Source organism: Mustela lutreola, chromosome 5, assembly GCF_030435805.1.
Source record: "Mustela lutreola isolate mMusLut2 chromosome 5, mMusLut2.pri, whole genome shotgun sequence".
NCBI lineage: Eukaryota > Metazoa > Chordata > Mammalia > Carnivora > Mustelidae > Mustela > Mustela lutreola.
Genome location: NC_081294.1, coordinates 11,629,809 through 11,652,362, shown reverse-complemented (window position 1 = coordinate 11,652,362; position 22,554 = coordinate 11,629,809). Strand labels below are relative to the sequence as shown.

At 49.9% G+C, this 22,554-nt stretch overlaps 1 protein-coding gene across 3 annotated transcripts in view; it reads right to left on the bottom strand.

The window, feature by feature from the left end:
* The window catches only part of TRIO (trio Rho guanine nucleotide exchange factor), a 336,828-nt gene that overhangs the window by 5,779 nt on the left and 308,495 nt on the right, over window positions 1–22,554 (bottom strand). For 2 of the 3 annotated variants that reach the window (XM_059173670.1, XM_059173669.1), the window contains exons 41-54: window positions 20,584–20,653; window positions 18,562–18,651; window positions 17,926–18,018; window positions 17,104–17,154; window positions 16,763–16,840; window positions 15,662–15,853; window positions 13,589–13,766; window positions 10,563–11,386; window positions 6,309–6,556; window positions 4,588–4,726; window positions 3,587–3,614; window positions 3,221–3,383; window positions 2,836–2,957; window positions 1,456–1,534 (exon numbers count right to left, since the gene is read on the bottom strand). In XM_059173670.1, coding sequence (XP_059029653.1) covers window positions 1,456–1,534; window positions 2,836–2,957; window positions 3,221–3,383; window positions 3,587–3,614; window positions 4,588–4,726; window positions 6,309–6,556; window positions 10,563–11,386; window positions 13,589–13,766; window positions 15,662–15,853; window positions 16,763–16,840; window positions 17,104–17,154; window positions 17,926–18,018; window positions 18,562–18,651; window positions 20,584–20,653 — 2,355 coding nt within the window. Of the gene's footprint in view, window positions 1–1,455; window positions 1,535–2,835; window positions 2,958–3,220; window positions 3,384–3,586; window positions 3,615–4,587; window positions 4,727–6,308; window positions 6,557–10,562; window positions 11,387–13,588; window positions 13,767–15,661; window positions 15,854–16,762; window positions 16,841–17,103; window positions 17,155–17,925; window positions 18,019–18,561; window positions 18,652–20,583; window positions 20,654–22,554 lie in introns of those variants that run through there. The other variant, XM_059173671.1, reaches the window with a different exon arrangement.

Below are 22,554 nucleotides of genomic sequence, written 5' to 3'. Positions count from 1 at the left end.
CTCACCCTGCACCTGGCTAGGCCACATGCCCTCTTGACCTCTGGATGTGGCTGAGGTGACACCATGAGGATTACCAGGCAGCCCCCACCTCTGCTCTCATGGAAAACCTTCCTTACCACATCAAAAAGCTTGAGCTGCACATGGTGGCTCCAGTCACCTCCTGCCCCCGCCCTTTCAGGAGGGATGCATGTGTGGGTCTGGTCACCCACTGATAGCCCACGGCCTCTGAAGCTCTACCCAGTAAACCGTCCCAAGAAGCTCAGCAGCAACTTGATCTGACCTCGATGATAGGGTCCTGGACCTCAAGTCTGAGCCTACTACCGATGATGACTCTGGGAGCACCGGGACAGCAAGGAATAGAGGTAAATCTGTAGATAAATGCTGAAATGGCCATACCACCTTGCTACTCCTCCCAAACAGAGGCACAGTCTATTTCTCTGGTGTTGAATCTGGCCTGGCCAGTGGGTTTTGCAGGCCCACACAATGCTGGGGAAGTGTGGTTGCAGATTTCTGAGGTTGGGCCTTAAAAGGCTTTGCAGTTTCTGCTTTTGCTGTCTTAAAATGCTTCCGCCATCAGGTGAGGAAGCCCAGTGTGGAAGTCTATGTGGACAGAGGCCTAGGTTCCCAGCCAGCTAAGGCCAGGAGAAACCAACAGATCTGCCTGATCATTTACATATGTCAGAAGTGACAGTAAGTGTGTGTCTGGTGCAGCAGGGGTAAGCGAGGGTGTGTCAGCCTGACACACCAGCGGGTGAGCAGGTACCTGGAGGCGCACGGCCACTGTGGCCACAGGACTGCAGGAGGCTACTGCTGGGGCAGTTTCTTGGAAAGCTTTTTAAAAGAGACAAGCTCAGCTTTTGACCTCCTTCTCGCCACATGGGTCATGACCCTGCACGTGGAGAAGTGCTGTGTGGACGGGCAGCAGGGCCAAGTCAGAAGGAGCCTGCCTGGGGGTGAGGACACTTCTGAGCCACTGCCCCAGGCCTGGCTGCCCCTTCTGGAGGGAACCAGCCTCTTTTTTTCTGGGCAGGAGGAAGCACCCTGCCCCTCTAATCTACATCTCCAATGTGAAAATCCCATTCAGCCTTTCTCAACTGGGACTCCCCAAGAGAATTAAATGTCAACCAAAAAAGGTCTGAGCGACTCTCCTCTGACTTCCCCAGGGACAGGACAGAGCTAGCACAGTCCTGGAGGCACAGCAGGAGGGTTAAGTCAACACATCAGCAGACGGCTTATGGCATTAGGCCTTAATTCTCTCTTGGAACCCAAGCTGAAAACATCTTTACTCCCTCGATGTTTAGTATCAAAAGGCAATTACAGATTATGTTTCAAATATAATTCATGTAACTTCTAACTGGTGGCAAAATTCCCTGCTAATCTTATCAGTCTACTCTTACAGAGAGTTAGGTCATAAACTCTGCTCTCCTGGGAGGGGCCCTGGGTTTTATATCCTACCTGCCAAGCTCAGCCACTTCACTGTAGAAGGAGTCAAAGTTGTCTTTCCAGGTCACCATGATCCCATCACTCCCTGGACCTGCAAAAAGAGCAGCATCTCCCCTGAACTTGGTTTATGTGGTGCTTCCTGGGAAGAAGTCTGCAGGCCTGCGCTGTCCAATATGGTAGCCACACGCGGCTACCGAGCACCTGACCTGTGCTGGAAGCGCGAATACACACCGCAGGCTGGGACTTGGGACGAAAAGGGATGGATTCACGGGACAGAAATAAACACACGCTTGCTTTCCCATTATTTTCCCACTCGCATCTCCAAGGTGGGAGTCTTCTACCGTCCTAAGCTCCTTTAGCTTCTGCTACTGATTTCTTACAAAGCAAAAATCACCTGCATAGTTTCTGTGACATCTTTCACAAATTAGAACACTGGCAATTCTTCCCTTTTAAATTCAAGATTCTCCTTCTTCCTTGTGTCATGATCCAAGAATCAGATCATTTCCTTTCTCTGGTTTAATGAGATTAAAATAGCTGGGGTGAAGACACATGGGATAAAAATGCTAAGCCAGTTCTGTTCATTGTCTACACACAGGGCGCTCCCGGACTCAATACACCTTTCAGGTCAGATTCTTATTTTTGCTTTTGGAAGCAGTTTCCTAGAGCCGGGGCAGCTGAAGAATGCACGGCAATGTCAGCAGCCCTGCACTGCACGGCTGGCTTCCGCGAAACCAGAGCTGCAAACCAACCAGTACGTGTCGTCTACTGAGTATGTACCCAGGTCAGTGAGATCAGTGGGAATTTAAGAGGGCCTGAGATGTGGGTTCTGCCTCCAGGAGCTCACGGTCCGGCCAAGAAGAGAGAACAAGGCCTTGCTGGTCCGTGGACAGAGCAAGGGCTTCAGACCGGAGCGACGCCGGGTCCTACTGTGGTTGCCCTGCGCTCCCAGGAGGGATGCTGTTAGGTCTCAGTGAGGCACAGAGTCTGCACAGGCCTCAGCCACGCTCCTTCCTCTCCTTCCGCAGTCTGCGAGAAACCAACTTATAGGACATTCCCTCAGAGCCAAAGTGTCAACTGAGCCACTACATGAAAGAGAAGTCAGATACGAGAATGTGTTTTGAGCACTGTGGGATGGAACACACCATGTTTCAACCTGGAAGATGGCACCGGCTGCTCGGATGCCCAGGGCCTGCAGTCAGTGGCCTGCACCGTGCACCTCCCTGAGACACCCTAGACACTGGGGTCTGCCACTTGCAGCTCTCATTGGGAAGGTCCCACAAGTGACTTACTGCCAATATTTTAGATCCTCTTGAGTGTGTTTGTGCAGGGGTGGGGTTTCTGGACCTGAGGATCTGGGAAGATGCATGCCCCCGGCTCAGGGGTGTCGCTTACCCAGCACCCTCAGACTGGCTGAGGACGAGGCTGAACCCATGTCGTTCACAGCGATGCATGTATAGATGCCGTCATCTTCTGTGGTCACGCCGATGATCTTCAGAGTGGCCTCTCCCAAGTCACTGCCACACAGAAAACAACACACTGTGAGTCACAAAGGTATGGCTCCCCCAGTGACGACCCCTACCCTCTCTCCTTTGGGGTCACAGAAGATGACAGAGGAATACTGACAAGGAATTTCAGTGGAATTTTAATTTTTTTGCACACCCGGGTATGAAATGCTCCCTTGTGGGCAGCGTCAGGGTACAGAGGGTAAGTGAGGGGTGGACTGTGGTGGTCACAGTGGACGGAGGTCATGCTCACTGCCAGAGAGATCCCCCCTCACCTGTAGGAGATGCTGTAGTGACCGTCGTTGTTCAAGGTGTTGTGTTCAGGGCCCTTCCAGGTGATTGAGGCCTTGGGGCGGCCACAAACTCGACATCTAAGAACAACGGTCTCCCCTGTCTCACACGTGACCTCACTCAAGGGAATGACGAATTCTGGGGGAACTGCCAGAGAAAGGAGTCACTGACACCTGTCACCCTTGGCTCCCTTCCCACACCCACCAGTCCCAACAAGAATGAGAACGAGTTGTTGCCCATGCCCTAGTACCCCAGAAAACCTGCTCCCCAGCTTATGCACCAGCGTTCTACAACATGCCCCATAGACCCTACACTGTGCAAAAGCAGAGGAATAAGATAACAGAACTCACCGTCATATATGTAATTGGGGTTGAGAAGCTGAAAGGGAAAAAGCACACAGATGTTGGCCAGAAACATGAACTGCTTTGAGATACGGTACTTTAATGCCCAGGCTATAGATGAACAGGAATACAACTTGACTTTTGTGGGGTCTCAAAATAGAGCACATTTTCACTGCCTTTAAACGCTTTCAAAAAGCCTCATGTCATACAAATTTCAGCGAATTTTTGTTTTGCTACCCACAAACACAAAAGAGCCTCTTGAACTCAGAAATGTCCATTTTCCTCATCCAGTGGGCCGGGTTCGGCTGGTCCCTGGGCCCCTTCCTTCTGAAGAGCAGCCAGTGCCCTGACCCACAGTGCCCTTGTGTTCCCTTTAGGGTTGTTGAAGCAACCACCCCCAGCTAGGTTTAAGGCAGTCTGACGGGAATAAAGCTGACCAAAGCAAGCACGAGGAAATGTGCTAAAGCCAGTGAGCCTGGGTCTCCAGCCTCTAGTCACTTCCCAGCAGTGCGCAGCAAGCAACTGGGGAAGTCTGTGCCACAGCTGCTTCACATTGTGTACTTGGGAGAACCTGGGCTCTGCATCACCAGGGCGGCTGGCAGCCTTCTTTGTAAGCTACATGTGCACTGATCAGCGACGCAGGTACCCGGCTACCGGAAACGCGCATGCGCACCTGTGCTGGGAGGACCGTCCCCGCCAGCCCTCTACAAAGCGCTGCGGGAGCTGCCCACAGGGCAGGGAGGTGATGTTGGGAGGCAGATGGCGGCAAGTGAGGCCAGGTGCCAGGCCCGCGACGTGGGCCGCTACTAGCCCAGCTACTGCCCCGGGAATGAATGATGTAGGGTCCTGGGCCATCACCAGCCTTGCCCTGGGAATGAATGATGCAAGCTCCTGGCCGCCGCCAGCCCTGCCACTGCCCCCGGAATGAATGAGGCGGGCTTCTGGGCTGCCACCAGCCTGGACGCTTTCCCGCAGGGACGGCCTAGGCTCCCGGAGATGCTCATACGCACCTTCACAGATACCTTGTTGCTGAGCCCCTCCCGCGACTTCCGATAACCGTTCTCCAACTTGCCTTCCCGCTTGCCGTCTTTATCTTTTTTCTCAGATTTTTTCCTTAAACGGAGTGCTGTGTGCCAAGATGTTGACTTCCTAGGGGGAAAATAACATGTTGGTAAGTGTGAACATCTTTCCAGTGTTCAGCAAGCGACTCCTGAAAGCCTTAGAGAAAAGCTGAGTAGCCCACTTAAGGATTTGGGGTGACTGAGGCTCCCTGGCACCAGTGAGCTCCGCTGAGGGAAACCCGCCTGTGGGTCTCAACCATCAGAAGAGAAAGCAGCTCTTCACTTTTGAGGATTAAAAATACCAAAGTGCTGGTAATGGTCAATTTTATGTATCAACTTAACTGGGCTATTGGGTGCCCAGAAATGTGATCGAACATTGATCTGGGTGTTTCTGGGTGGGATTAACATTTTAATTGGTAGAGTAAAACACACTTCCCTCCACAACACTGGAGGCTCCCTCCAATCAACTGAAGGCTTGAGTAGAACAAACAGACGGGCTTCCCTGAGCACGAGGCAATTCTCCAGCAGAATGGGTCCCCAGCCTGCGGCCCTCACTGCAGATTCCGACTTCCTAGTCTCCGTAACTGTGTGTGCCAATTCCTTACATTACCTGCTTCCTCCCTGGAACACACACACACACACACACACACACACACACACACACACAATATCTCTTTCTCCTACTCTTCTATTGGTTCTATTTCTCTGGAGAACCCTAATATAAGGACCCAAAACACTCTTTGAAAAAACAAAGTACAAAATGGTAATCTTGAACAATGTGCTAGAATAAAACATGCCTATCAAGGAGAAACAGGACAAAGGGATTGAGGAGAGGCTCTCTGTAGCCTGAACTCAAGGCCCCCTTCCCTGTGGGACTGCAAGGTCCAAACCCGGAGGTGCAGGGTGGTGCTGGGATGCCGGCCAGCCTGAGCTGCGAACCCAGACAAGGATCCTCCATGCTTGGAGAGGAGCACGACCACTGCCACACTGCCTTTGGGTCTGCTGGTTTGGGCTGATCCCTACCCCAGGTCAAACAGATTCAGGGAAGGGCAGGGTTTTAAACCAGCACCTGAATTCAGTTTTCTTTATAAAACAAAACAATCAGGCTCTCTGCTCCACAGGGAGCTGGCTTCCCCCTCTATCTCTGCCTACTTGTGATCTCTCTCTGTCAAATAAATAAAATCTTTAAAAACAAAACAAAATAAAACAAAATTTAATACAGCAAAACTGGTCATTTCTTAACTGAATGACCCTTCTAGTAGAGGTGAGGCGCGATGGTGATGGCACCACACAGATGTTCACCGGCAGCTCCCGGAAAGGGCATCTGCCCGGCTGCACCCTCCGCAGAGCCAGGGAAGGAGTTAGAGGTCCTTGGGGAAGCCTCAACCCAGCCCGAGACCTTTGGAGACTACAGTACGATTGTAAATACCCTAGTAGCTTAAAAAGGCTGTCTGTTTGCAGATGGAGGTTATTGAAAGAGCCTGTCAGAACAAGTCTGAGAGATGAAGGGCTACCCCGTCCTCACTCAGGGGCTCCACACTGTGCGCAGAGATGACTCGCCCCGACAGACAACGACGCTGCTCTCTCACTGGGCCTCCCGCCTCCCAGGGCCTCTAGGCTTCCCTCGCGCGCAGGCCCCTTGGCCCTCGGCTGGCCTGCCGGGGACTCACTTGAGAGTCCCATCGGGGTTCTCCATGATGACTGCACTGGTATGCCCCAGGACGAAGCCTGGAATCCAGCCCTCGGCGGCGGGGCACTGGTCAGTGGCGGCTCGGAACACCAGAAACATGTTCTGTTGATTGCTGGCCAGAATTTGAACGACCTCTCCTTGACAGACGCTTATCTCATCCTCCTTCACTGCCGTGTAATCGTGTGTCACCAACATGGTGGAGATGTTGCTACTGCTGCTACTTTCACTCTGGAGCGGGAAAGACCAAAACAAAAGGCAGAGGGGAACTGAAACAAGATCTGATGTCAGGAACTCGCTTGTCAGCGCGCCGCAGCGTGACGGCCCGGAGCTGTCACCAGCCAGACACAGAGGCACCTGCTCTCCTCTCCACGCTCTTTACTTATCTTTGTGCCTCTTTTTGGGTAATTAAAAACCAGGATTTCTCTAGAAAGCAACGCAAGCAACAATCTAGATTCCATCACTGCAGTGGCGACACTTGGCTTTGGGAACTTCCTCCACTGTTTTATCCCATCTTCCTGGCACCCTCCCAGGAACGGCTCAGTCCTCCTGTGGATGCCATGCTGCCTCGTCACTGGGACTGCCAGGCTCATTTAAAAAAGTATTATTACATTCAAAGGCCACGGAGAGTAGCTCTTCAGCTCACTGACCCAGCAGATGATGGAGCGACCCTAAGTCTGCCAGAGAAAACGTTCCCCGAGAACGCATGTCCAAGGATCCTCACAAGCCGCTGACAGGCCTCATCACTGTTACCTCCTTCTCCTTTGAAAAGAACGAGGAACACCTGAAAAGGGAATCAGCGCTGTTCTGCTCTCATGGACAGTTACTCTGCCTGCTGTATGTGGCCCTCAGTGAGCGGCCCTGAACTTGCGCGACTCAACTGTCCCGAAGGTGCTGTTGCCACAGGAACAAAAGATTACACAGCAGCTGTGGACACCGCTGGCCCCATGACTCAAGCTCCGGGAACAGCCTTTGGCATGAGAAAACCTATTCTCTTCTGGAGTCCTAGCAGGGCCCAGTGTCTTGGTTCACCGTGTGTCTCTAAGGTCCACCACGGTGACGGACACGTAGCAGACACCCAATACATATTCAGCAACTCAATGAGGCAAGACTGCAAGAGTAAAACACAGATCGCTTCTTAAGGCCACCTACCTAGGCCCACAAGCTGAGTGTGTCAGCTGCTGAGAAGAAACACAAATGGCAAATGGCAGTATTTGTCCCCAGCTGTGATGTACCAAGTGACCCTTTTGTTCCAGGAGAGGAGGAGGAAGCGGACACCACGGGCACATCCTGAGCTACATCTTGCACAATGCCCCCTATTAACAGGTGGGATGCGGGAGAGGGCATCGAGCCCTGCTCCTGGTAGCTTGTCCTCAGAGGCTCCCACCAATGATGTCGTCTGGCTGCTTGCGGGTCCCCCGGGCTCCGAGGATGCTAGCCTCTGCTGGGCTCTCGGGTGCCCAGGGCAGCTCCCAGGTGGCATGGCTGCAACCGTCAGCCAACCCTGCCACGTGCCCGTCAGCCCTGGCTACTGAGCTGGTGTTAAGATGCGCGGAAGCAGATGGGCGGGCCGCCGTTAACAAGCCAGTGTGCGGAGGATTCCGGGGTGCGGAGCTAGGACTCTGGCCCCAATGCAGCAGGGTGCCAAGCTCTAGTTGTTCTGTCTAGTTCTGTCTCAGTTCTGTCTCAGCTGAGAGTCTGTTGCGGATTCCTGCTTCTCCTGGGTCCCCATGCTGTCCATGTTAGGCTACGGCCTGTGCATATTCATTTATGCCATTTTATTCTTTTAGCACGTACTTTATTCTGACTTATATAGCAACACCCGATAGTTTTGAGATCACAAAGCCAAATTTGCTGGAAAATGCAAACAAAAAGCAACTTACGTGGCACAGCTGCTTTTGGCCACAGAGCATCCCAAGCTCTCTCATAATTTTGCCACAATGATAATTGCTATTAGTATTTTCTGAACACCCCCTATGTGCCAAGCTAAGTATCAGTCATTTAAAATCTGTCTCCCTTAGTTGTCGAAGCCACCTTCCCAGCTGGCACAATTATCACCCCCTTACAGAACAGGGGTTGGGCATTTGTGTGGGCCATCTGGCCTTGGAGACGAAGGCAGGGGTGCACTTCTACCGCTGCCAGGTGGGCAGGTGCAGACAGATTGTGCATCCACATTTGGGGGCAGGCACAGTCACCATGTGGGTTGGTCCACATCCACTCCACTCCTGCTCTCAGCAGAACTTTCCAGAAGGTGCCCATGAAAGGAGCAAAAACCCAGGCGATGTGTTGGGCACAGCTGCTCAGCTGTGACTGCAGACAGCTCCATGGAAGTAGTCAAGAAGGAAGGTGGTCACTGCTGACCCACTAGGAGGATAAGATGACTCAACTGGGTAGAAATGGGGCAGGGCAACAGTTCCTTTTAACCAGAACATGTAAGAGTCCTAGAGGACATGTTCACATCCCGACTTAAGCCCCTAGTGGTCTTCCTGGCCTTCCAGGGCATTTCTGTACGGCACTCTGACTCAATCAAAAACACTGGCAATCTCCCTTTCTAGGTGACCTACCACCTAAGAAAAAGTGAGAAGCAACTTTTGCAGCTTAAAGCTGAAACATATGGCACCTGTGATTGTGCCTCTGTCTCAGGGCATTCTGGGAGGGAGCCGGGGGCTGACGGTGATTTGGGTGTGCTCTCAGGCGGCCCGGGGACCAGCGTGGCATCTGAGTCGGAGCAGCTGAGATTCACTCTGAAGCACAGACTCTGAGCACTCCTCATCCGTGGGAGGGGAGTGTCCAGGTGAGGAGGAGCTCGGGAGCAGTTCCCCAGCCTAATTCCCCAATCTGCAGGGGTCTCAGCTGTAAGGCCATGCCTGCCTCCCAAGTATTCAGATGTGGACAGGCATGGCACCCCTGCGGACCTCTGCCTCTTTTCCTCTGGCTGAAGGCGCTCACCTGCTTTCCTAGCATTTCAGACCCAACTGGGGGCCAGGCTACCCTGCCAGGTCATTGTAAGGCACCCACAAAGACAACATGGGTCACAGCCACTGCAGCAGACGCCTGCCTGGACCACTTATTTTTGCAAATAAAAGTCAAGGACAAATAAGTATACCAAGACCCATTTCCTAATTTCTTCCTCAATTAAATATAAAGATTGAGTTTAACAAAATATGTAACAAATAGGAAGAAAAGAGAAGGCCACATCAACCCAAACAGGGCATTAACAGAAGTCCAGAGAAAATTAGAGAGACATGCAAAAGCCAGATTTGTTTTCATAAAGAGAGACACAGACCCTTTTAGGGAAATGTATTTAAAAATTTATAAAGCGATCAAACATACACTCATTAGAACAGTTCTATTCTCTCACGCATGCCTTTAGGAAAAGTGTTAGAGGTCAGGCCATCTGCCGTGTAGGAAAACAGCTGGGTAGGATAGTGAGGAAGCCACAAAATGGGGGAGAAACCCACCACAGCAACCTTTCTGCTTGAGGACACAACATAAGTGCCGGGCAAGAGGAGGGCGAGGAGGCCCGGAGGGCCCGCAGCACGCCCCCTGCTGGGCAGAAGGCAGGATGGTCGCGGCCGCCGGCAGGAGCCCGGGCTCCAGAGGCCCTAAGCAGTCTCTTCCAGAGTGAAAGTTGGGGGAAGCAAGTATTTCCACTGGAGAGATTCCTTTCCCCCCATTTTGTCTGCTTAGTTTGCTGTGAGTTGCTGTTGGAAGTTTTCTTGAGGGATTTTTATTTTTTTTCAGCAGAGGAGTCAAAAATGCTGCAAAGATAATTTAAGGCATAAAAGAGCACAACCAAGCCATGAGCAGAAAGCTTAAAGTGTACAGATTCCAATTTAAATAGGAAGTAAACAGCAGGGACACGGACCCCTCTAAAAAAAAAACGTGTGTGAGGAAAGCAGGGGTAAAAAGGAAGTTCCAAAATATTCTGCTGGTCAGAGAGCGTGAAAGACGCACAGGTGTTGCGTTCAGGTTACCGATCTGGCTTCCCGGATGAAGGAGACACACACAAAGCAAGGAGCGAGTTAGTAGAGACGAGAGCAGCGCTGTTCCCGCGGCAGGAGGGGTTAGAAGGCGGCTGGTCCGCAGGCTCCGGGCGGAGAGCTGACCATTGCAGACGGTGCCGGCCGGAGGGCCAAAGTTAGTAGGAGGAGAGCGGCGGCCACGGGGAGGTTTAGAAGAGCTGGCGGGACAGAGGCAGTGGGGCGGGCGGGCGCAGGCTGCCGGGTGTTCTTACCCCGTTGCTCTGGGTGGACTGCACGGACTGCTCGCTGGCCGAGGAGCACGTGCTCATGCGGTCCGTGTCCTTGCCGGGGGCCGTGTGGCGTTGTGCCTGCCGCTGGAGGGAGTCACTGTCCCCCGGGAAGGTGAAGGAGCCCGGCCGGCTGGCGGGGGAGGCAGGGATGGAACTCCAGAAGGAGCCCCCCTTCTGCAGGGGGCTGCTGGGGGGAAAGGGCTCCTTGCCGATCGGAGAAGGGAACGCGGTGGCCACAGGCGAGTTCAGAGGCGAGACGGCCCCGGGCCTGGGCTTTCCTAGGGGCAGTGAGCCCAGGCTGCTCCGTGAGCGGCTGTCCTCCTGGTTGGCCCGTGCCTCCTTGGCGTCCGCATCGCGGCCGGCGCCGGCGGCACTCCCTGAGGACTTCCTGGGGCTCTCAATCACCTTCATCTTGGGGATGTGCTCGGAGTCTTGCTGGGGGCCTTCGGGCTCTCCCGGAGTGTGCCTGCCGGGCTGGCCAGGGCCGGCCTCCGGGGCAGGGCTGCTGCCAGGAAGGGGCGGTGCAGGGCTGGGAGTGGACATACCTGACATCTTGTCTGCCTCTGCCTGGCTCGAGGCTGCAGAGGAGACCAGCACGGGGGAGTGGTGTCGGACAGGCTGGGGGATCCGGGAGGGTCTGCTTCTGCTTGAGCTGGGGAGGCCACTGCAGCTGCCGGGGCCAGTGCTGGGGTTGCCGCCTCCGGCGCCTGGGGCCCCGCCCCCGCTGCTGCCCCCGCTGCTGCCCCCACCACCGCCACCCCCGCTCCCGCTGTGGTTCCTCTGATACTCGATGGGTGATGTCAAGGCTGTAAAGCAAGAGAGACACAGAGAAAAGACTGTCAGGGAACCAAGCAAAACATCCTTAGGGGGCAATGGAGAAAGGCAAAGGATCTCAAAGAAAGGATATTCTGGTCCTGAATGCCCCCTTCTCCAGGCACGTGGGGGCTCATCCACAAGCCTTCTAACCACGACAACCTTTAAGCTCCTACCCATCCTGGAAGCAGTGGACAGACACCATCCATCAGTAAAAGCAAAGGACTTAACCGCCGCTTGTCTGTTGATGAACAGCTCACGTGTATGGGAGCTGCGCCTGTGTGAGCGGCTGCGGCCGAGAAGGCCGAGGAAGCACCAAGTGTGTGAGGACTAGGGAGGCGCCACTGGGACAGCCTGGGAGCAGCGAGCAGAGCTCCTGCATCCCTGCCAAGTGGAGGAGGCCAACTGCCCGTGTGGGAGAATCCCAGACGGCAGCGGCTCCCACAGAGTGGGAAAATTCAGCCCAGCTGCCATAAAGGTCTTCTTTAAACCTGAGAGGTCAGGAAAAGAAGAACCCGGCTGGGAGCTAAGGAGTCCCTTGGTTTCCCTGCAGGCTCGCAGGATGGCAGCGTTAGGGACCACCTCTGCTTTGCAGATTTGGTACAAGAGACAAGGGATGGTAAAGAGCTCCACAAAGACCCCCACGGGTTGTGGAGCTGTCCCATCTCCCCTTCCAGCAATTGAGTTTGTACGTGCTCATCCGCAGGAAACTGAAGGGAACGAGCCGAACAAGATATGGGGAGATATGAACACAAACTTTTGAAGCGTTAAAACCTTTGAGAAATAAAGCAATTAGGCAGAACCCCTTCCTGCCAGGCAGGTGGGAACAAGCATTTTGTAGCCCAGTGACATTTTACTAAGTCTGTCCTGGCCACGGCCTCTTACTGGAACAAGGGGCGAGAGGGAAGCGTGTCACGTGTCCAGAGCTCCCAGGCCATTCCTGATGGTGCTCCATCCTCTGGAATCAGTCCTTCCCGTAGACTAAGGGCATCTAGTATAGTTTCACAGCATGGAATATTCTGGCTTCCAGTTTGGGAGGCAGTTCATTTTATTTTCAAGATGTAAAAGTTGACTGAGACCTCCCAACGGCTGCCTGCTGTGGAGGACCATGCGATGCGTCACTTCAGAACAGGACCGTTAGAGCAGCCTGCACTGGCTCTCTGTCATGGGGGCCAAACTTTTTTCTACATTCACAGGGATGGTCCCCGACCCCCCATGAGCCCCATGAGCCAACCACAGGTGTAAAAAACGATCAGTCTTGCTTAACTACCAGGCAGCTGGCCATGCCTTGTCCCAACCTGCCTTGCCCTTGATTTTGCACTGAATGCCTGTGTTCGTGGCTCTTGAACATCATGCAGGTGTGAAGGTGGTTTTAGGGTGACAAAGAAATGACAACATCCTGTTGGACTGGGGCACAGACAGAGAACACAGACATAGAGAAAAGGACAAAGAGAAGGCCTTAAATGAGTTATCTAGTTTCCAGCCGAATTCTCAGAGCTCATCAGTGATGGCCCAGTTAGATGCAGAGTCAGAGTCGGCCATCAACAAGGGAAGCAGGAGGCAGTCGCAGGTCACCCACAGAACGAGTCAGAGGAGTTATCTAAACCGTAAGGTCAGTACGGTCACCCTCCTGTGGAGAAGACACAGCCCCTAAGGTGCTCTGCAGCTTCCTGTCATCACTCATGTCGTGGAAGCTGGGAAGGAAAACTACAGGCCTTGTTTTCTAACGGGAGGTGGGAGGTAGGAATAAGCAATGCAAGCAAAAGCAAGTTTCAGAGGTGCACTGGAGAATGTCTTCAATATCTGTGTCTACTTCTGTCTGCTGCCTCAGTCTTTTTCAAACACTCCCTTCCCAGGACAAGGTTCCAGGGCACAGATGGTGCGAGAGGCCGTGTGAACATGTGCCCGACACATGCCCAGGGCAAGGGCCGGCTGGGAACCTTGACTCTGCCACGAATTTGTGGGACTTTAAGTAACTTACTGACCTACCTAAAATGGGCTAACACCGGTACTTGCCACCAGGGGTCGTTGTGAAAAGGAACTGAAGTAACCCACAAGTGCTTATTAGGACAGAGCCTGAAACTCAGTCTGGGGTAACTCTGTCTGGCCATGGTGAGCAGGACGCAGCAGGAGAGAGAAGAGAAACAGAAATGTGTACCTCCAGTCCACCCACCCAATAAGAGAACATACATTACCATTTAAAAAATTGCGCTGGTTTTCTAAAATTTGGTTGATTTCATGGATCCACGTTTGCCGGACACTTGGACTGGATGAATGTAAAATGAAGGTCTCCACCACACCCCCCGTCCTTGATGTCAGAGCAAATTTACACGGATCGTTTTCCACATTTTCCTCCAGGCAAAGGCAACTCACCTTAAAAAGAGTAAAGCATTATTCACAATGGGCAAAAGGTGAAAGTAACACAAGTATGTGTCGATTGATTGATGGATAAAGAAAATGTGGTCTCTGGAATGAGGGATGGGGTATTACTCAGCCTTAAAGAGGAAGCACAGGCTGACATATGCTACAACGTGGATGAACCTTGAGGACGTCAAGCTTTGTGAAATAAGCCAGTCCCAGAAAGACAAACAGTGTTAGAATTTCTTATAGATGAAATAAGACTTTGAGTGGTCAAAGTCACAGAACCAGAGAGTGGAACAGTGGGTGCCACGGGCTGGTGGTTGTTTCAAGAGCACAGAATTTTGGTTTTGCAAGGTAAGGAGAGTGTGGAGGTGGACGAGTGGATGGCTGCACAGCAGTGTGAATGTGTGTAATGCCGCCGAGCTGCACACGGACAAATGGTTGAGATGGAGAATTTAAGTGTATTTTACAATAATAAAAACAAAGCACATTTATTCCCACTGGTCAGGTGCAATGTAAAGTTCATCCTATGTCAAAGTTGAAACAACCAGTTTTGGGTTGAGCTGTCATTTTTACTGCCTGGGAAATCATCTTGAAGCTTTTCAATAACTTTTCAAACTCAGGGACAAGGGGATTAACTAGAAACATGGGCCTGGGAATTACCTGATTTCAAATGCCTTTATGATGAGCCAGTCTGTGTATCCCTCCCTTCTCTGCCCCAGGAAAAAAATGACACTATTTAAAATGACACTATTTAAAAACCTTGACTATTCATAGGACATGGGTTATGAAGTTATACGTGATATTGCACGTGGGATGGTTTCACTGAAGCAAGAACATAGGATTTCTAAGCTGCTGGAGCGGAGTGGAGAAGTCAGGAGCCTTTTGGAAGAACAGGTGAGATGTCCAGAGGATGGAGGGTGCATAGTGACAACCTGGGGGCCTCAAGCGGCCTGGGCGGGGGGGGGCTGGAGGGCGGCAGGAGATAGAAGAGGCCCGCAGGTTCATAGAGCCCAGCTTGAGCGCCTCCCTAGGTTCTGTTGGGCAAAAGAGCCTCCTGTAGCCCAGAGCAGCCCAAAGTAGGAAGGCTGCTGTAGGGGCCGACAGAAGTCTCACGGGGAGCGGGATGGTGTGGTGTCCCACCTGTGTGCTGAGACCTTAGGGCTCAGAGGGCCTAAGAAGGTCCCTGCCTCTGTTCCTGACAGGGGGCCGAGCCGCCCAGGGGAGGAGGCCCCAACACAGGGAAGCACGTCTCCCTTCTCAGCTCAGGGCCTGCAGGGCTGCAGAGGGGGGAGGAGCAGGGATGGAGACGGGAGGGGGAGGGGAGGAACCAGACTGCATCTCCCAGGGACTGTCTTCTAGGACCTCAAGCCCCCTTCTCTGCTTTTTTTTTTCTATCGGGCCCTTGGTTTGTCCCATTTATAGGACTCAAGACCATCTGCAATTATTTTGTCTGGTTACTTGTGCCTCTCCGTCAGAAAACTAGCTACTCGAGGGTGTGGACTGCCTGTTTGGTTTACCCCCGCGGCCCCATGCCGAGCATTGAGCGCTCAGTGTCTGCACTGGGTGGAGGAGAAGAGTAAGACACTGGGAAGGCTTTCTGCTTTGGCCTTACAACAGTACTCCAAATCTGTGTCTCTTCACATTGTACATGGTTCTAAGAAAGGGGGTACACAGGAACTAACCAAGAAAAAGTCGTCTCATCATGGTCACACGGAGGTGTGTGTGAACCATGAGCCACTTCAGAATGTGGACAGTACAGGGGTGGAGTGAACTTTTAAAAGTTCTACAATGTCTTAGGAAAATTTTAAAATATTTAATAAACAAAGGATCAGGACAGATAATCACTGAAAAGGAAACAGCTTCTCAGTATGATGGCTATGTGTATCAGCACAATCACACATTACCTTGATGCTATTCTTAAACAGGAATCCTGGCATCGAGAAACCCTTTTTTTTATCGAGTGGTTCACTGAAGATGACGATCTGCTCAAAGAGGAAAATTCGCCTCTCTTTACAGCGAGGCAGAAGTCCCGAGTCTTGGTCTGTGACCAAGAATGTGTCCTGTAAGAGCAGCTTGCCCTGGGCAACAATTTTACCCTAAAAGGGGGCAAAGGAAAAGGAGAGAACATTTCATTCTAAGTCAAAGTATCTGTTTTGTTCCCACAGAAAGTGTTTTTCTTCTATTAATTTATAGAGCTTAAAACTTTCGTTTATGGTAATGACTTCTTAACCCCCGATGGAGTAATCATCTAGATAAAATTCTTGCCAAATTCTGTGTAAGTCTCTGGCCTCAGTTACGAACAAAGACAGAGTGGGTGGAAAGTGTATAGTTTGCACTGGACCAGGTTCTCGAGGCGCAGTCCCTGGGCCCAGCTGCCCTGGCATCCTGGCAGGACCCTTAGTGATGCACAGGGACCTGTGTTTTTAGAAGCCCTTCAGGAGAGTCTGTGTGTTTTCCTGAGAACCATGGCACCAGAACTTTACATCCTAAATCTCTAGTAAAACAGTAGGCAAGAAAAGCAGAAATGTGTCCCATTTCCTTACTTAGTAGTTGAATTTGTGAAAATTTTGAGTATCTTTAAGATACTAATAAGGCAATACATGTAATATCAATAGTCTGACCACTCAAAGAAATGTCAGACTAACAATGCATACAATGAGCCTGAGGTCAAGCTCCCAGGGAGAGTGGAGGGGCGGGGTCCCCTGCTTCCCACTACCTGCCAGGGAAGGCACCTGCCACTACAGCAGTGGAGGGCCCACGAGACAGAGCAGGTCCTGCCTATTTCCGCCATCAGGCGCTGGGTTGTGAGCAAAGGAAGGTCGTCAAATAACAAATCAAATACACTAAAAGAAGTTGAAAGAAAAGATCAATCACGTTCAAGAACAGTTAGAGGAGACAGAAAGCCAGGTAGAAAGGATCAGCTTTCTACATGCGGAGATAAATAATGGAAGACCAAAGAACACGAGGGAGGCCGGAGGAACAAGTGTGGAGGGCAGCCGCATTACATCAAATCCTTGCAGACGCCCCACATTCATCATGTCGTTGCAGCGCTTGGGGACAATGCACATGACTTCCACGGCTCTCTGCAGGGGAGAGAAAGCAGATGCACCGGTCAGCTCCCTCGGGACAGCTGGTGTGTCCACCCTCCACCCCACCCCCGAGTTGGGTTCCCTCCTTCCTCCCCAACCCCAGGGTGCGGAGGGCACATCCAGGTAGAGGACAGACCCCTCCTAGGGACAGGCTCCTCCCGGGTAAAGATGCTTGGGGGACACTGGAGACAGGGGTGGGGAGGATTAAGTGGGGGGCCTGGCGAGCACAGGGTGGGCCCAGCAGGGGACCTAAGTACCTCCAATTCTGACGTGTCCAGGCTTGCTTTTTTGGAATACTTGAGGAAGTCCTGCAAGGAACGCGGGGAGAAGGACATGATAAGGGCAATAATCGGAACAACTGCCACTAAGCTGTTTGCTCGTTCCTGCCGTGCCAGGCGCCAGGCTAAGCGTCTCGGTTGTATGTTTTCGTTGTTTCTCCCTGTAACACAACACTCTTAGGAGGATTTTGAGCCACAGCAGCGTAGAGTCAACCAAATCTAAGCAGGTACCGGCTCCTCTTTTACTCCACGATGGCTCTGGGCTCCATGGATACCTGGTTTCTAAGTGTGGTAACTCAAGGACTCTCCACATATTACAACACCCACTTTCGTCATGGAAAACCGTGTGGCTTTGCCTTTAATTGCATTGACAAATTTAAACCAACCAAGGGCTTCTGAGCTCTGTCAGAGCCAACAGAAAACAAGAGGCGGGACTGAAATTTTAATTTCACCCAGGACCCCAGGAAGATCAGAAAACTCGAAAGGCCAAGAAAGCCAAGGAAAACCATTAGCATTCAACGATCTGTGATGGTGAAAAAAGTTCACTTCAAGTGACGTTTTGATTCAGAACTTGATGTAAATGAAAAATCGAGGAAATGGTATAAGGTGCTTTATTAGACTTGAAGAAATTTACTCTGAAATATTTAAAATCAGGAATCAGAAGACCACTTTAGATTTCTTTATAGGAAAGACTCCCCTCCCCTGCCCAACCCCTCCTTCTCCTCACCCGTCCGGTCCCCTCACCAAAACAACTGCCGACCCCAGAGTCTGCAGCCAAGTCGGCCCCATGCAAAGCCTCACCTTCAGGAGCAGCTGGTACTTCATGATCCTCTGCACTGGTTTGATTAACAGATCTGTGAGCTGCAGCCTGTGGCCCAGGCGCTGCTTTAAGTCCTGTTGTTTTAAAGGAGAAAAGAAAGACTCGTAAGTGCTGCCTTTCAGAGGACAACTGTTGAATCCCCGCATGGGTCAGAAACGCTAACTACCCAGCAGGAAAGACAGGAAAGGCGTGGGGTGGGGCCAGGGACCTCGCTGCCCCAAAACCAGTCAGGGTGCCACCAGTTTGCAGAATGGCCTCTTCCAACCTTTCAGGGCAGTTTTCAAAATAGTCTTTGTTTCCTTATTTAAAGACCTTCTTTCACTTGGTTTCTTTTATTCATATAAACACATGCTTTATTTTTAGGCTGAGAGTTTAGATCATGAGTTGTGAATCTGTAGAGAGCCTTAAGTTCAAAATTCCTGAAAAAAACCCTTATTTTAACAATGACCCCAGTCTTCTGAAGGTTAATGGATATACAATCATAGACTAAATTCATACTAATTTCTCTAATTTATAGGAAAGGATTACTTAGTTCCTAGGAAAAATGGTATTTTAGGTTTGGGACATCAACCGTACACAGAAGATTCAGAAATATTTGTTTCTTTCTTGGGTCTTACCTCAAAAAAGGTATCAATGTATTCTGAGACAATGTGCTCAGACTTTGGTTTATTTTGACAATAAACTATGTACATGTGCAACCTTCTCTCCTAGGAACGAAAAAGGGAAACAGACAGGTTAAAACAATCGGAAGTTCAATTAGAATATAAGAGCACACACACATTTCAGCACATTCATCAAGGAAATTTTCTTAAAACAAAACTGTGGTTTAGGCCGGTGGGAGTGCATTCCAGAGACATGAGTAGGCCAGCATTCTGCTCTGTGGCTCCACAGGTCATCTTTCCTCCTAGCCCCCTCAGGTATTTCAAACCCCTCACTGCACCGGGCAATACAGGGGCAACAAGAGGACATAGTTCTTCATGTTAAAAGGAGAATTACTGCCACCCATCCAAATGGCCCAGGGCTCTAGGACGCCTCGTTGGCTTTGGCAGGGAAGAAAAAGCTCTTTTACTTCAGATACTAAAGGCGGGGAGAAAACGTACACACTGAGCCCTCCCTGAATCCGGTGATCCTCAAAGTGTGGTGTGCCCACCCCTGGGGGTCCCTGTGTCCTTTCAGGGAATCCAGTGGGTCAAAATTATTTTCAGACTAATATTAAGGTAAAATTTGGCCCTGTCTTTGTGCTACCATCTCAATGATGTGCAAAACCAGCCAGCACCTGACAAATATTCACCACTGCACATTTGCAGAAGACTGCCAGTTCCACCTCAGAATGTTCCGGCTGCAGTCATAAAAATCCATTTAATTAAAACTCAACCATGGACTATACATCTTTTTAACATTCTTAAGAAAAAACAGAGGTCCACCTAACACTTCTGTGGCATACGACAGTTGTCCCAAGCAGAAGCACTTGAGACACCGAGCTGTGGGCCGCCATTTTTACTTGAAAGGAGAGGGGACACAAACTATATTTATACTTGGGTCTCTGACAGTCATCTCCTTGAACATGAACAAAAGAAGCCTGTTGTTTTCAAGGCAAACCAGCAGTATCTGTTGATAATGAAACTCTGAGCTTTCAAGTTAAAGATGAGAATTTTGGAAAACATGGCATCTGCCACTGTGAACTTAATACCTAAAGATTGGTCTAGAGAGAGGGTTGATGACATCAACAAATCTGACTTTTTGATACTGTGTAACAAAATGTGTCAGCATCTGGAAACTCTGTCTAAATTGTTGAGCCAGTATTTTCCAACTGACCAAGGCAAAACTGCACAAGCTAGTGCATGAGTGGAAGCCTGCCTGTGGGAGGCGCTTCCAGTGAAACAGGAAGGCAGAAGTCCACCATAGAGTTTTCCAGATTCCCTGTGGCAGCTAACCTTTAAGATACTATTACGTGGTCGAGTTCTGGTGTGGCATCTCAGAAAACTGCTCATAATTATTACCTGAAAAGAGTATTAAAATACTTCTTTCCGACTCTCTGCTTATATGAGGATGGGTTTTTTTCCATATATTTTTAACCAAAAAACCACTGCACAACAGAATGAATGTACAAGCAGATATAAAAATCCATCTGTCTTCTATTAAGGCAGACATTAAAGAGATTTGCAAAAATGCAAAAACTCATATCACTAGCTTTTTATAAATGCAGAAATTTTTCCTAAAAAAAACCATTAATGCTAATACACTTATTTCAGATACACATATATATATATTTAGCTACTACATTAAACCTAAACCTAAACCTAAACTGTATGTTCAGGTACTTCACTATCGTCACTAAACAACTGTCTGCCCACAGATATCCCCAAATGCTCCTGCTTCAAGTCTGCCTCTGGTCCCCCTTTGGACCACTCTGCACTGCGCTGAGCTGCACAGCCAGCTGGGGCCAGGTGACTGGGGAAGCACGTCATATGTGGGCAAGAGTGGGGTTTAATTCCAATTTGCTGACACTACACAGTTTGATTTGATTCTTAACACAAGCACTTTTGTAAACAACCAGTGAGTTCTCCTTTAATCTGAAAAAACAGTCACTGAACACAACGATATCAGAACAGAATATAAATAAATGTTATTGTACTGACATGTTTAACAAAAAGGGATCCTAGTTTTTCCGGATCTTCAAGGCACTTCTCCAACTCTCCTAAAAAAAAGCTGGAACAAGAAGAGAAATATTAGAGCCATTTCCAACTTGGCCTTCTGATTTTAGTCAAAATAGTCTGTTGTGACATGAGCAATTGGGAAATGTCAAGCATATACTTAAGAAATCGAATGTGCCCAGAAAACATTTTGTTAGGGCAGGAACCAAGAGAGATGTACAGGTGAAAAAAAGGCAAAATGAGACGATCCTTTGACCAGCGACCTTTCTTTCTCTTAGACAATCAACATTTTTTGTCTCACTTTTCTTAAGGACACAAGCAATAACATACCACGGCTGAATACAGACAAAAAAAAGTTTCAACACAATTGGTCATTTTTATTTCTGAATACTTGAGTTTCATGTATTTTTACAGTCACTTTTAGGAGGCTCAAATTGAATAATCGATATAAAATACTGAGTATGTTACCTGTGCCACTTTTATAACATTTTCCCAAATACCATCCAAAGTAACCTCTAGGTTATGTATAGCAGTTCCCATTAGAGACAGAAATCGGGTATGACCGCAGCAACACAAGGGCTGCGGACAAGCACTCTAGCTCTTCTGGGCTGCAGTCTCAAAGATGCATGCCCCCCTTAGTTAGTACTTACCCATGTTGACATTTATGTCTGGTATTTTATTAACCCACAAACCAACATATCTATTAAGGTCATTTTGAATTTTCTAGCACTTGAGGTTTAATTACAGCTGTGCACACACTGTGCAGGCCCTATCTTCAGGGGCAACTTCTCTGTCATCCCAGGAGCACTGTGTTGTTCCCTCTTTCCCATCACAGCTTCATAGCCAGACTCAGGGATGGCAGACTACAGAGAAGCACCAAATATCCCCTTTCTAAAATCAGGTTCACTGTAGGTTCATGAGAAGTCTATCGTCAATAGAGCGATCAGTTATGCTGTGACTGCAAGTGGCCATTCACTTACCTGTGAGTCGACTGAATTAGACATTAGGGGGATATGAAAATGATGACCCTGAATCTGGGTTCAAGGGTTTTACATTCTTTAAGGACAGATGAATTTAGAAATAATAAAACACTACTATACACACACTCTGATAACTCCCGTATCAGCACAGTATTTTAGTTTCAAAAGCACATTTATGTATGCTATGTGCAAGGAGAACAGAGCACATCTGCTTGGAGTGATGAGGTCTAACGGAGAGTGATCATTTGACCTGGGCTTTGAAGGGGGATGGGAGCACTCTGCAGGCCAAGGGGACAGCGATGCACATAGAGACAGTAAAGCAGGTGGCCTGTGCAGGTCATGGGAACAGATCAGGGCTACTGGAATACTCCACATATCAGTGGCTGGCATTAAGCAATCCGCAGATGATTCAGTCTTTTAAATTAACAGTAAGGTGACCTGAAGGGGCCTATGTGCTGTAGCACCAGCCTCGATGTGAATCTCCTTATTAGGATGGGTGTGACAAGGTGCTGGGGTCCAATGCTTTGGGCGCAGTCATATCTGCTTTTTCCATTTACAATCGTTAGAAAAAACAGTATCTTTAAAACTCTCTAACAGTAATTTGTATTTACTCAAAAGGTGGCTGCAGTTCTAATTAGAAACATTTACTGATGCTTACTCTACAGAGATGGTGTTCTAAGTGCTTTGCACGTATTAACTCAGTCTCTCTTCATGAAAAACCCCATGAGGGGTGGGTAAGACTCTGATCCACATTGTGTAGGTGGAGAACGAAGGACAGGAGAAGAGAAGCAAGTGGATTAAGGCCAGGACTGGGCTCTGAACCCAGGCGGTCTGGCTTGATGCTGGTGCTTCCAGCCATCCCCATGGGTGCTCCCTGGATGCACCAGGAAGCAGAACAGACTCGCCCCCCTGCCATGACATGCTACCACAAAACTCCTTGGCACATCAGTATTTCTTCTTCTTCTTCTTTTTTTTT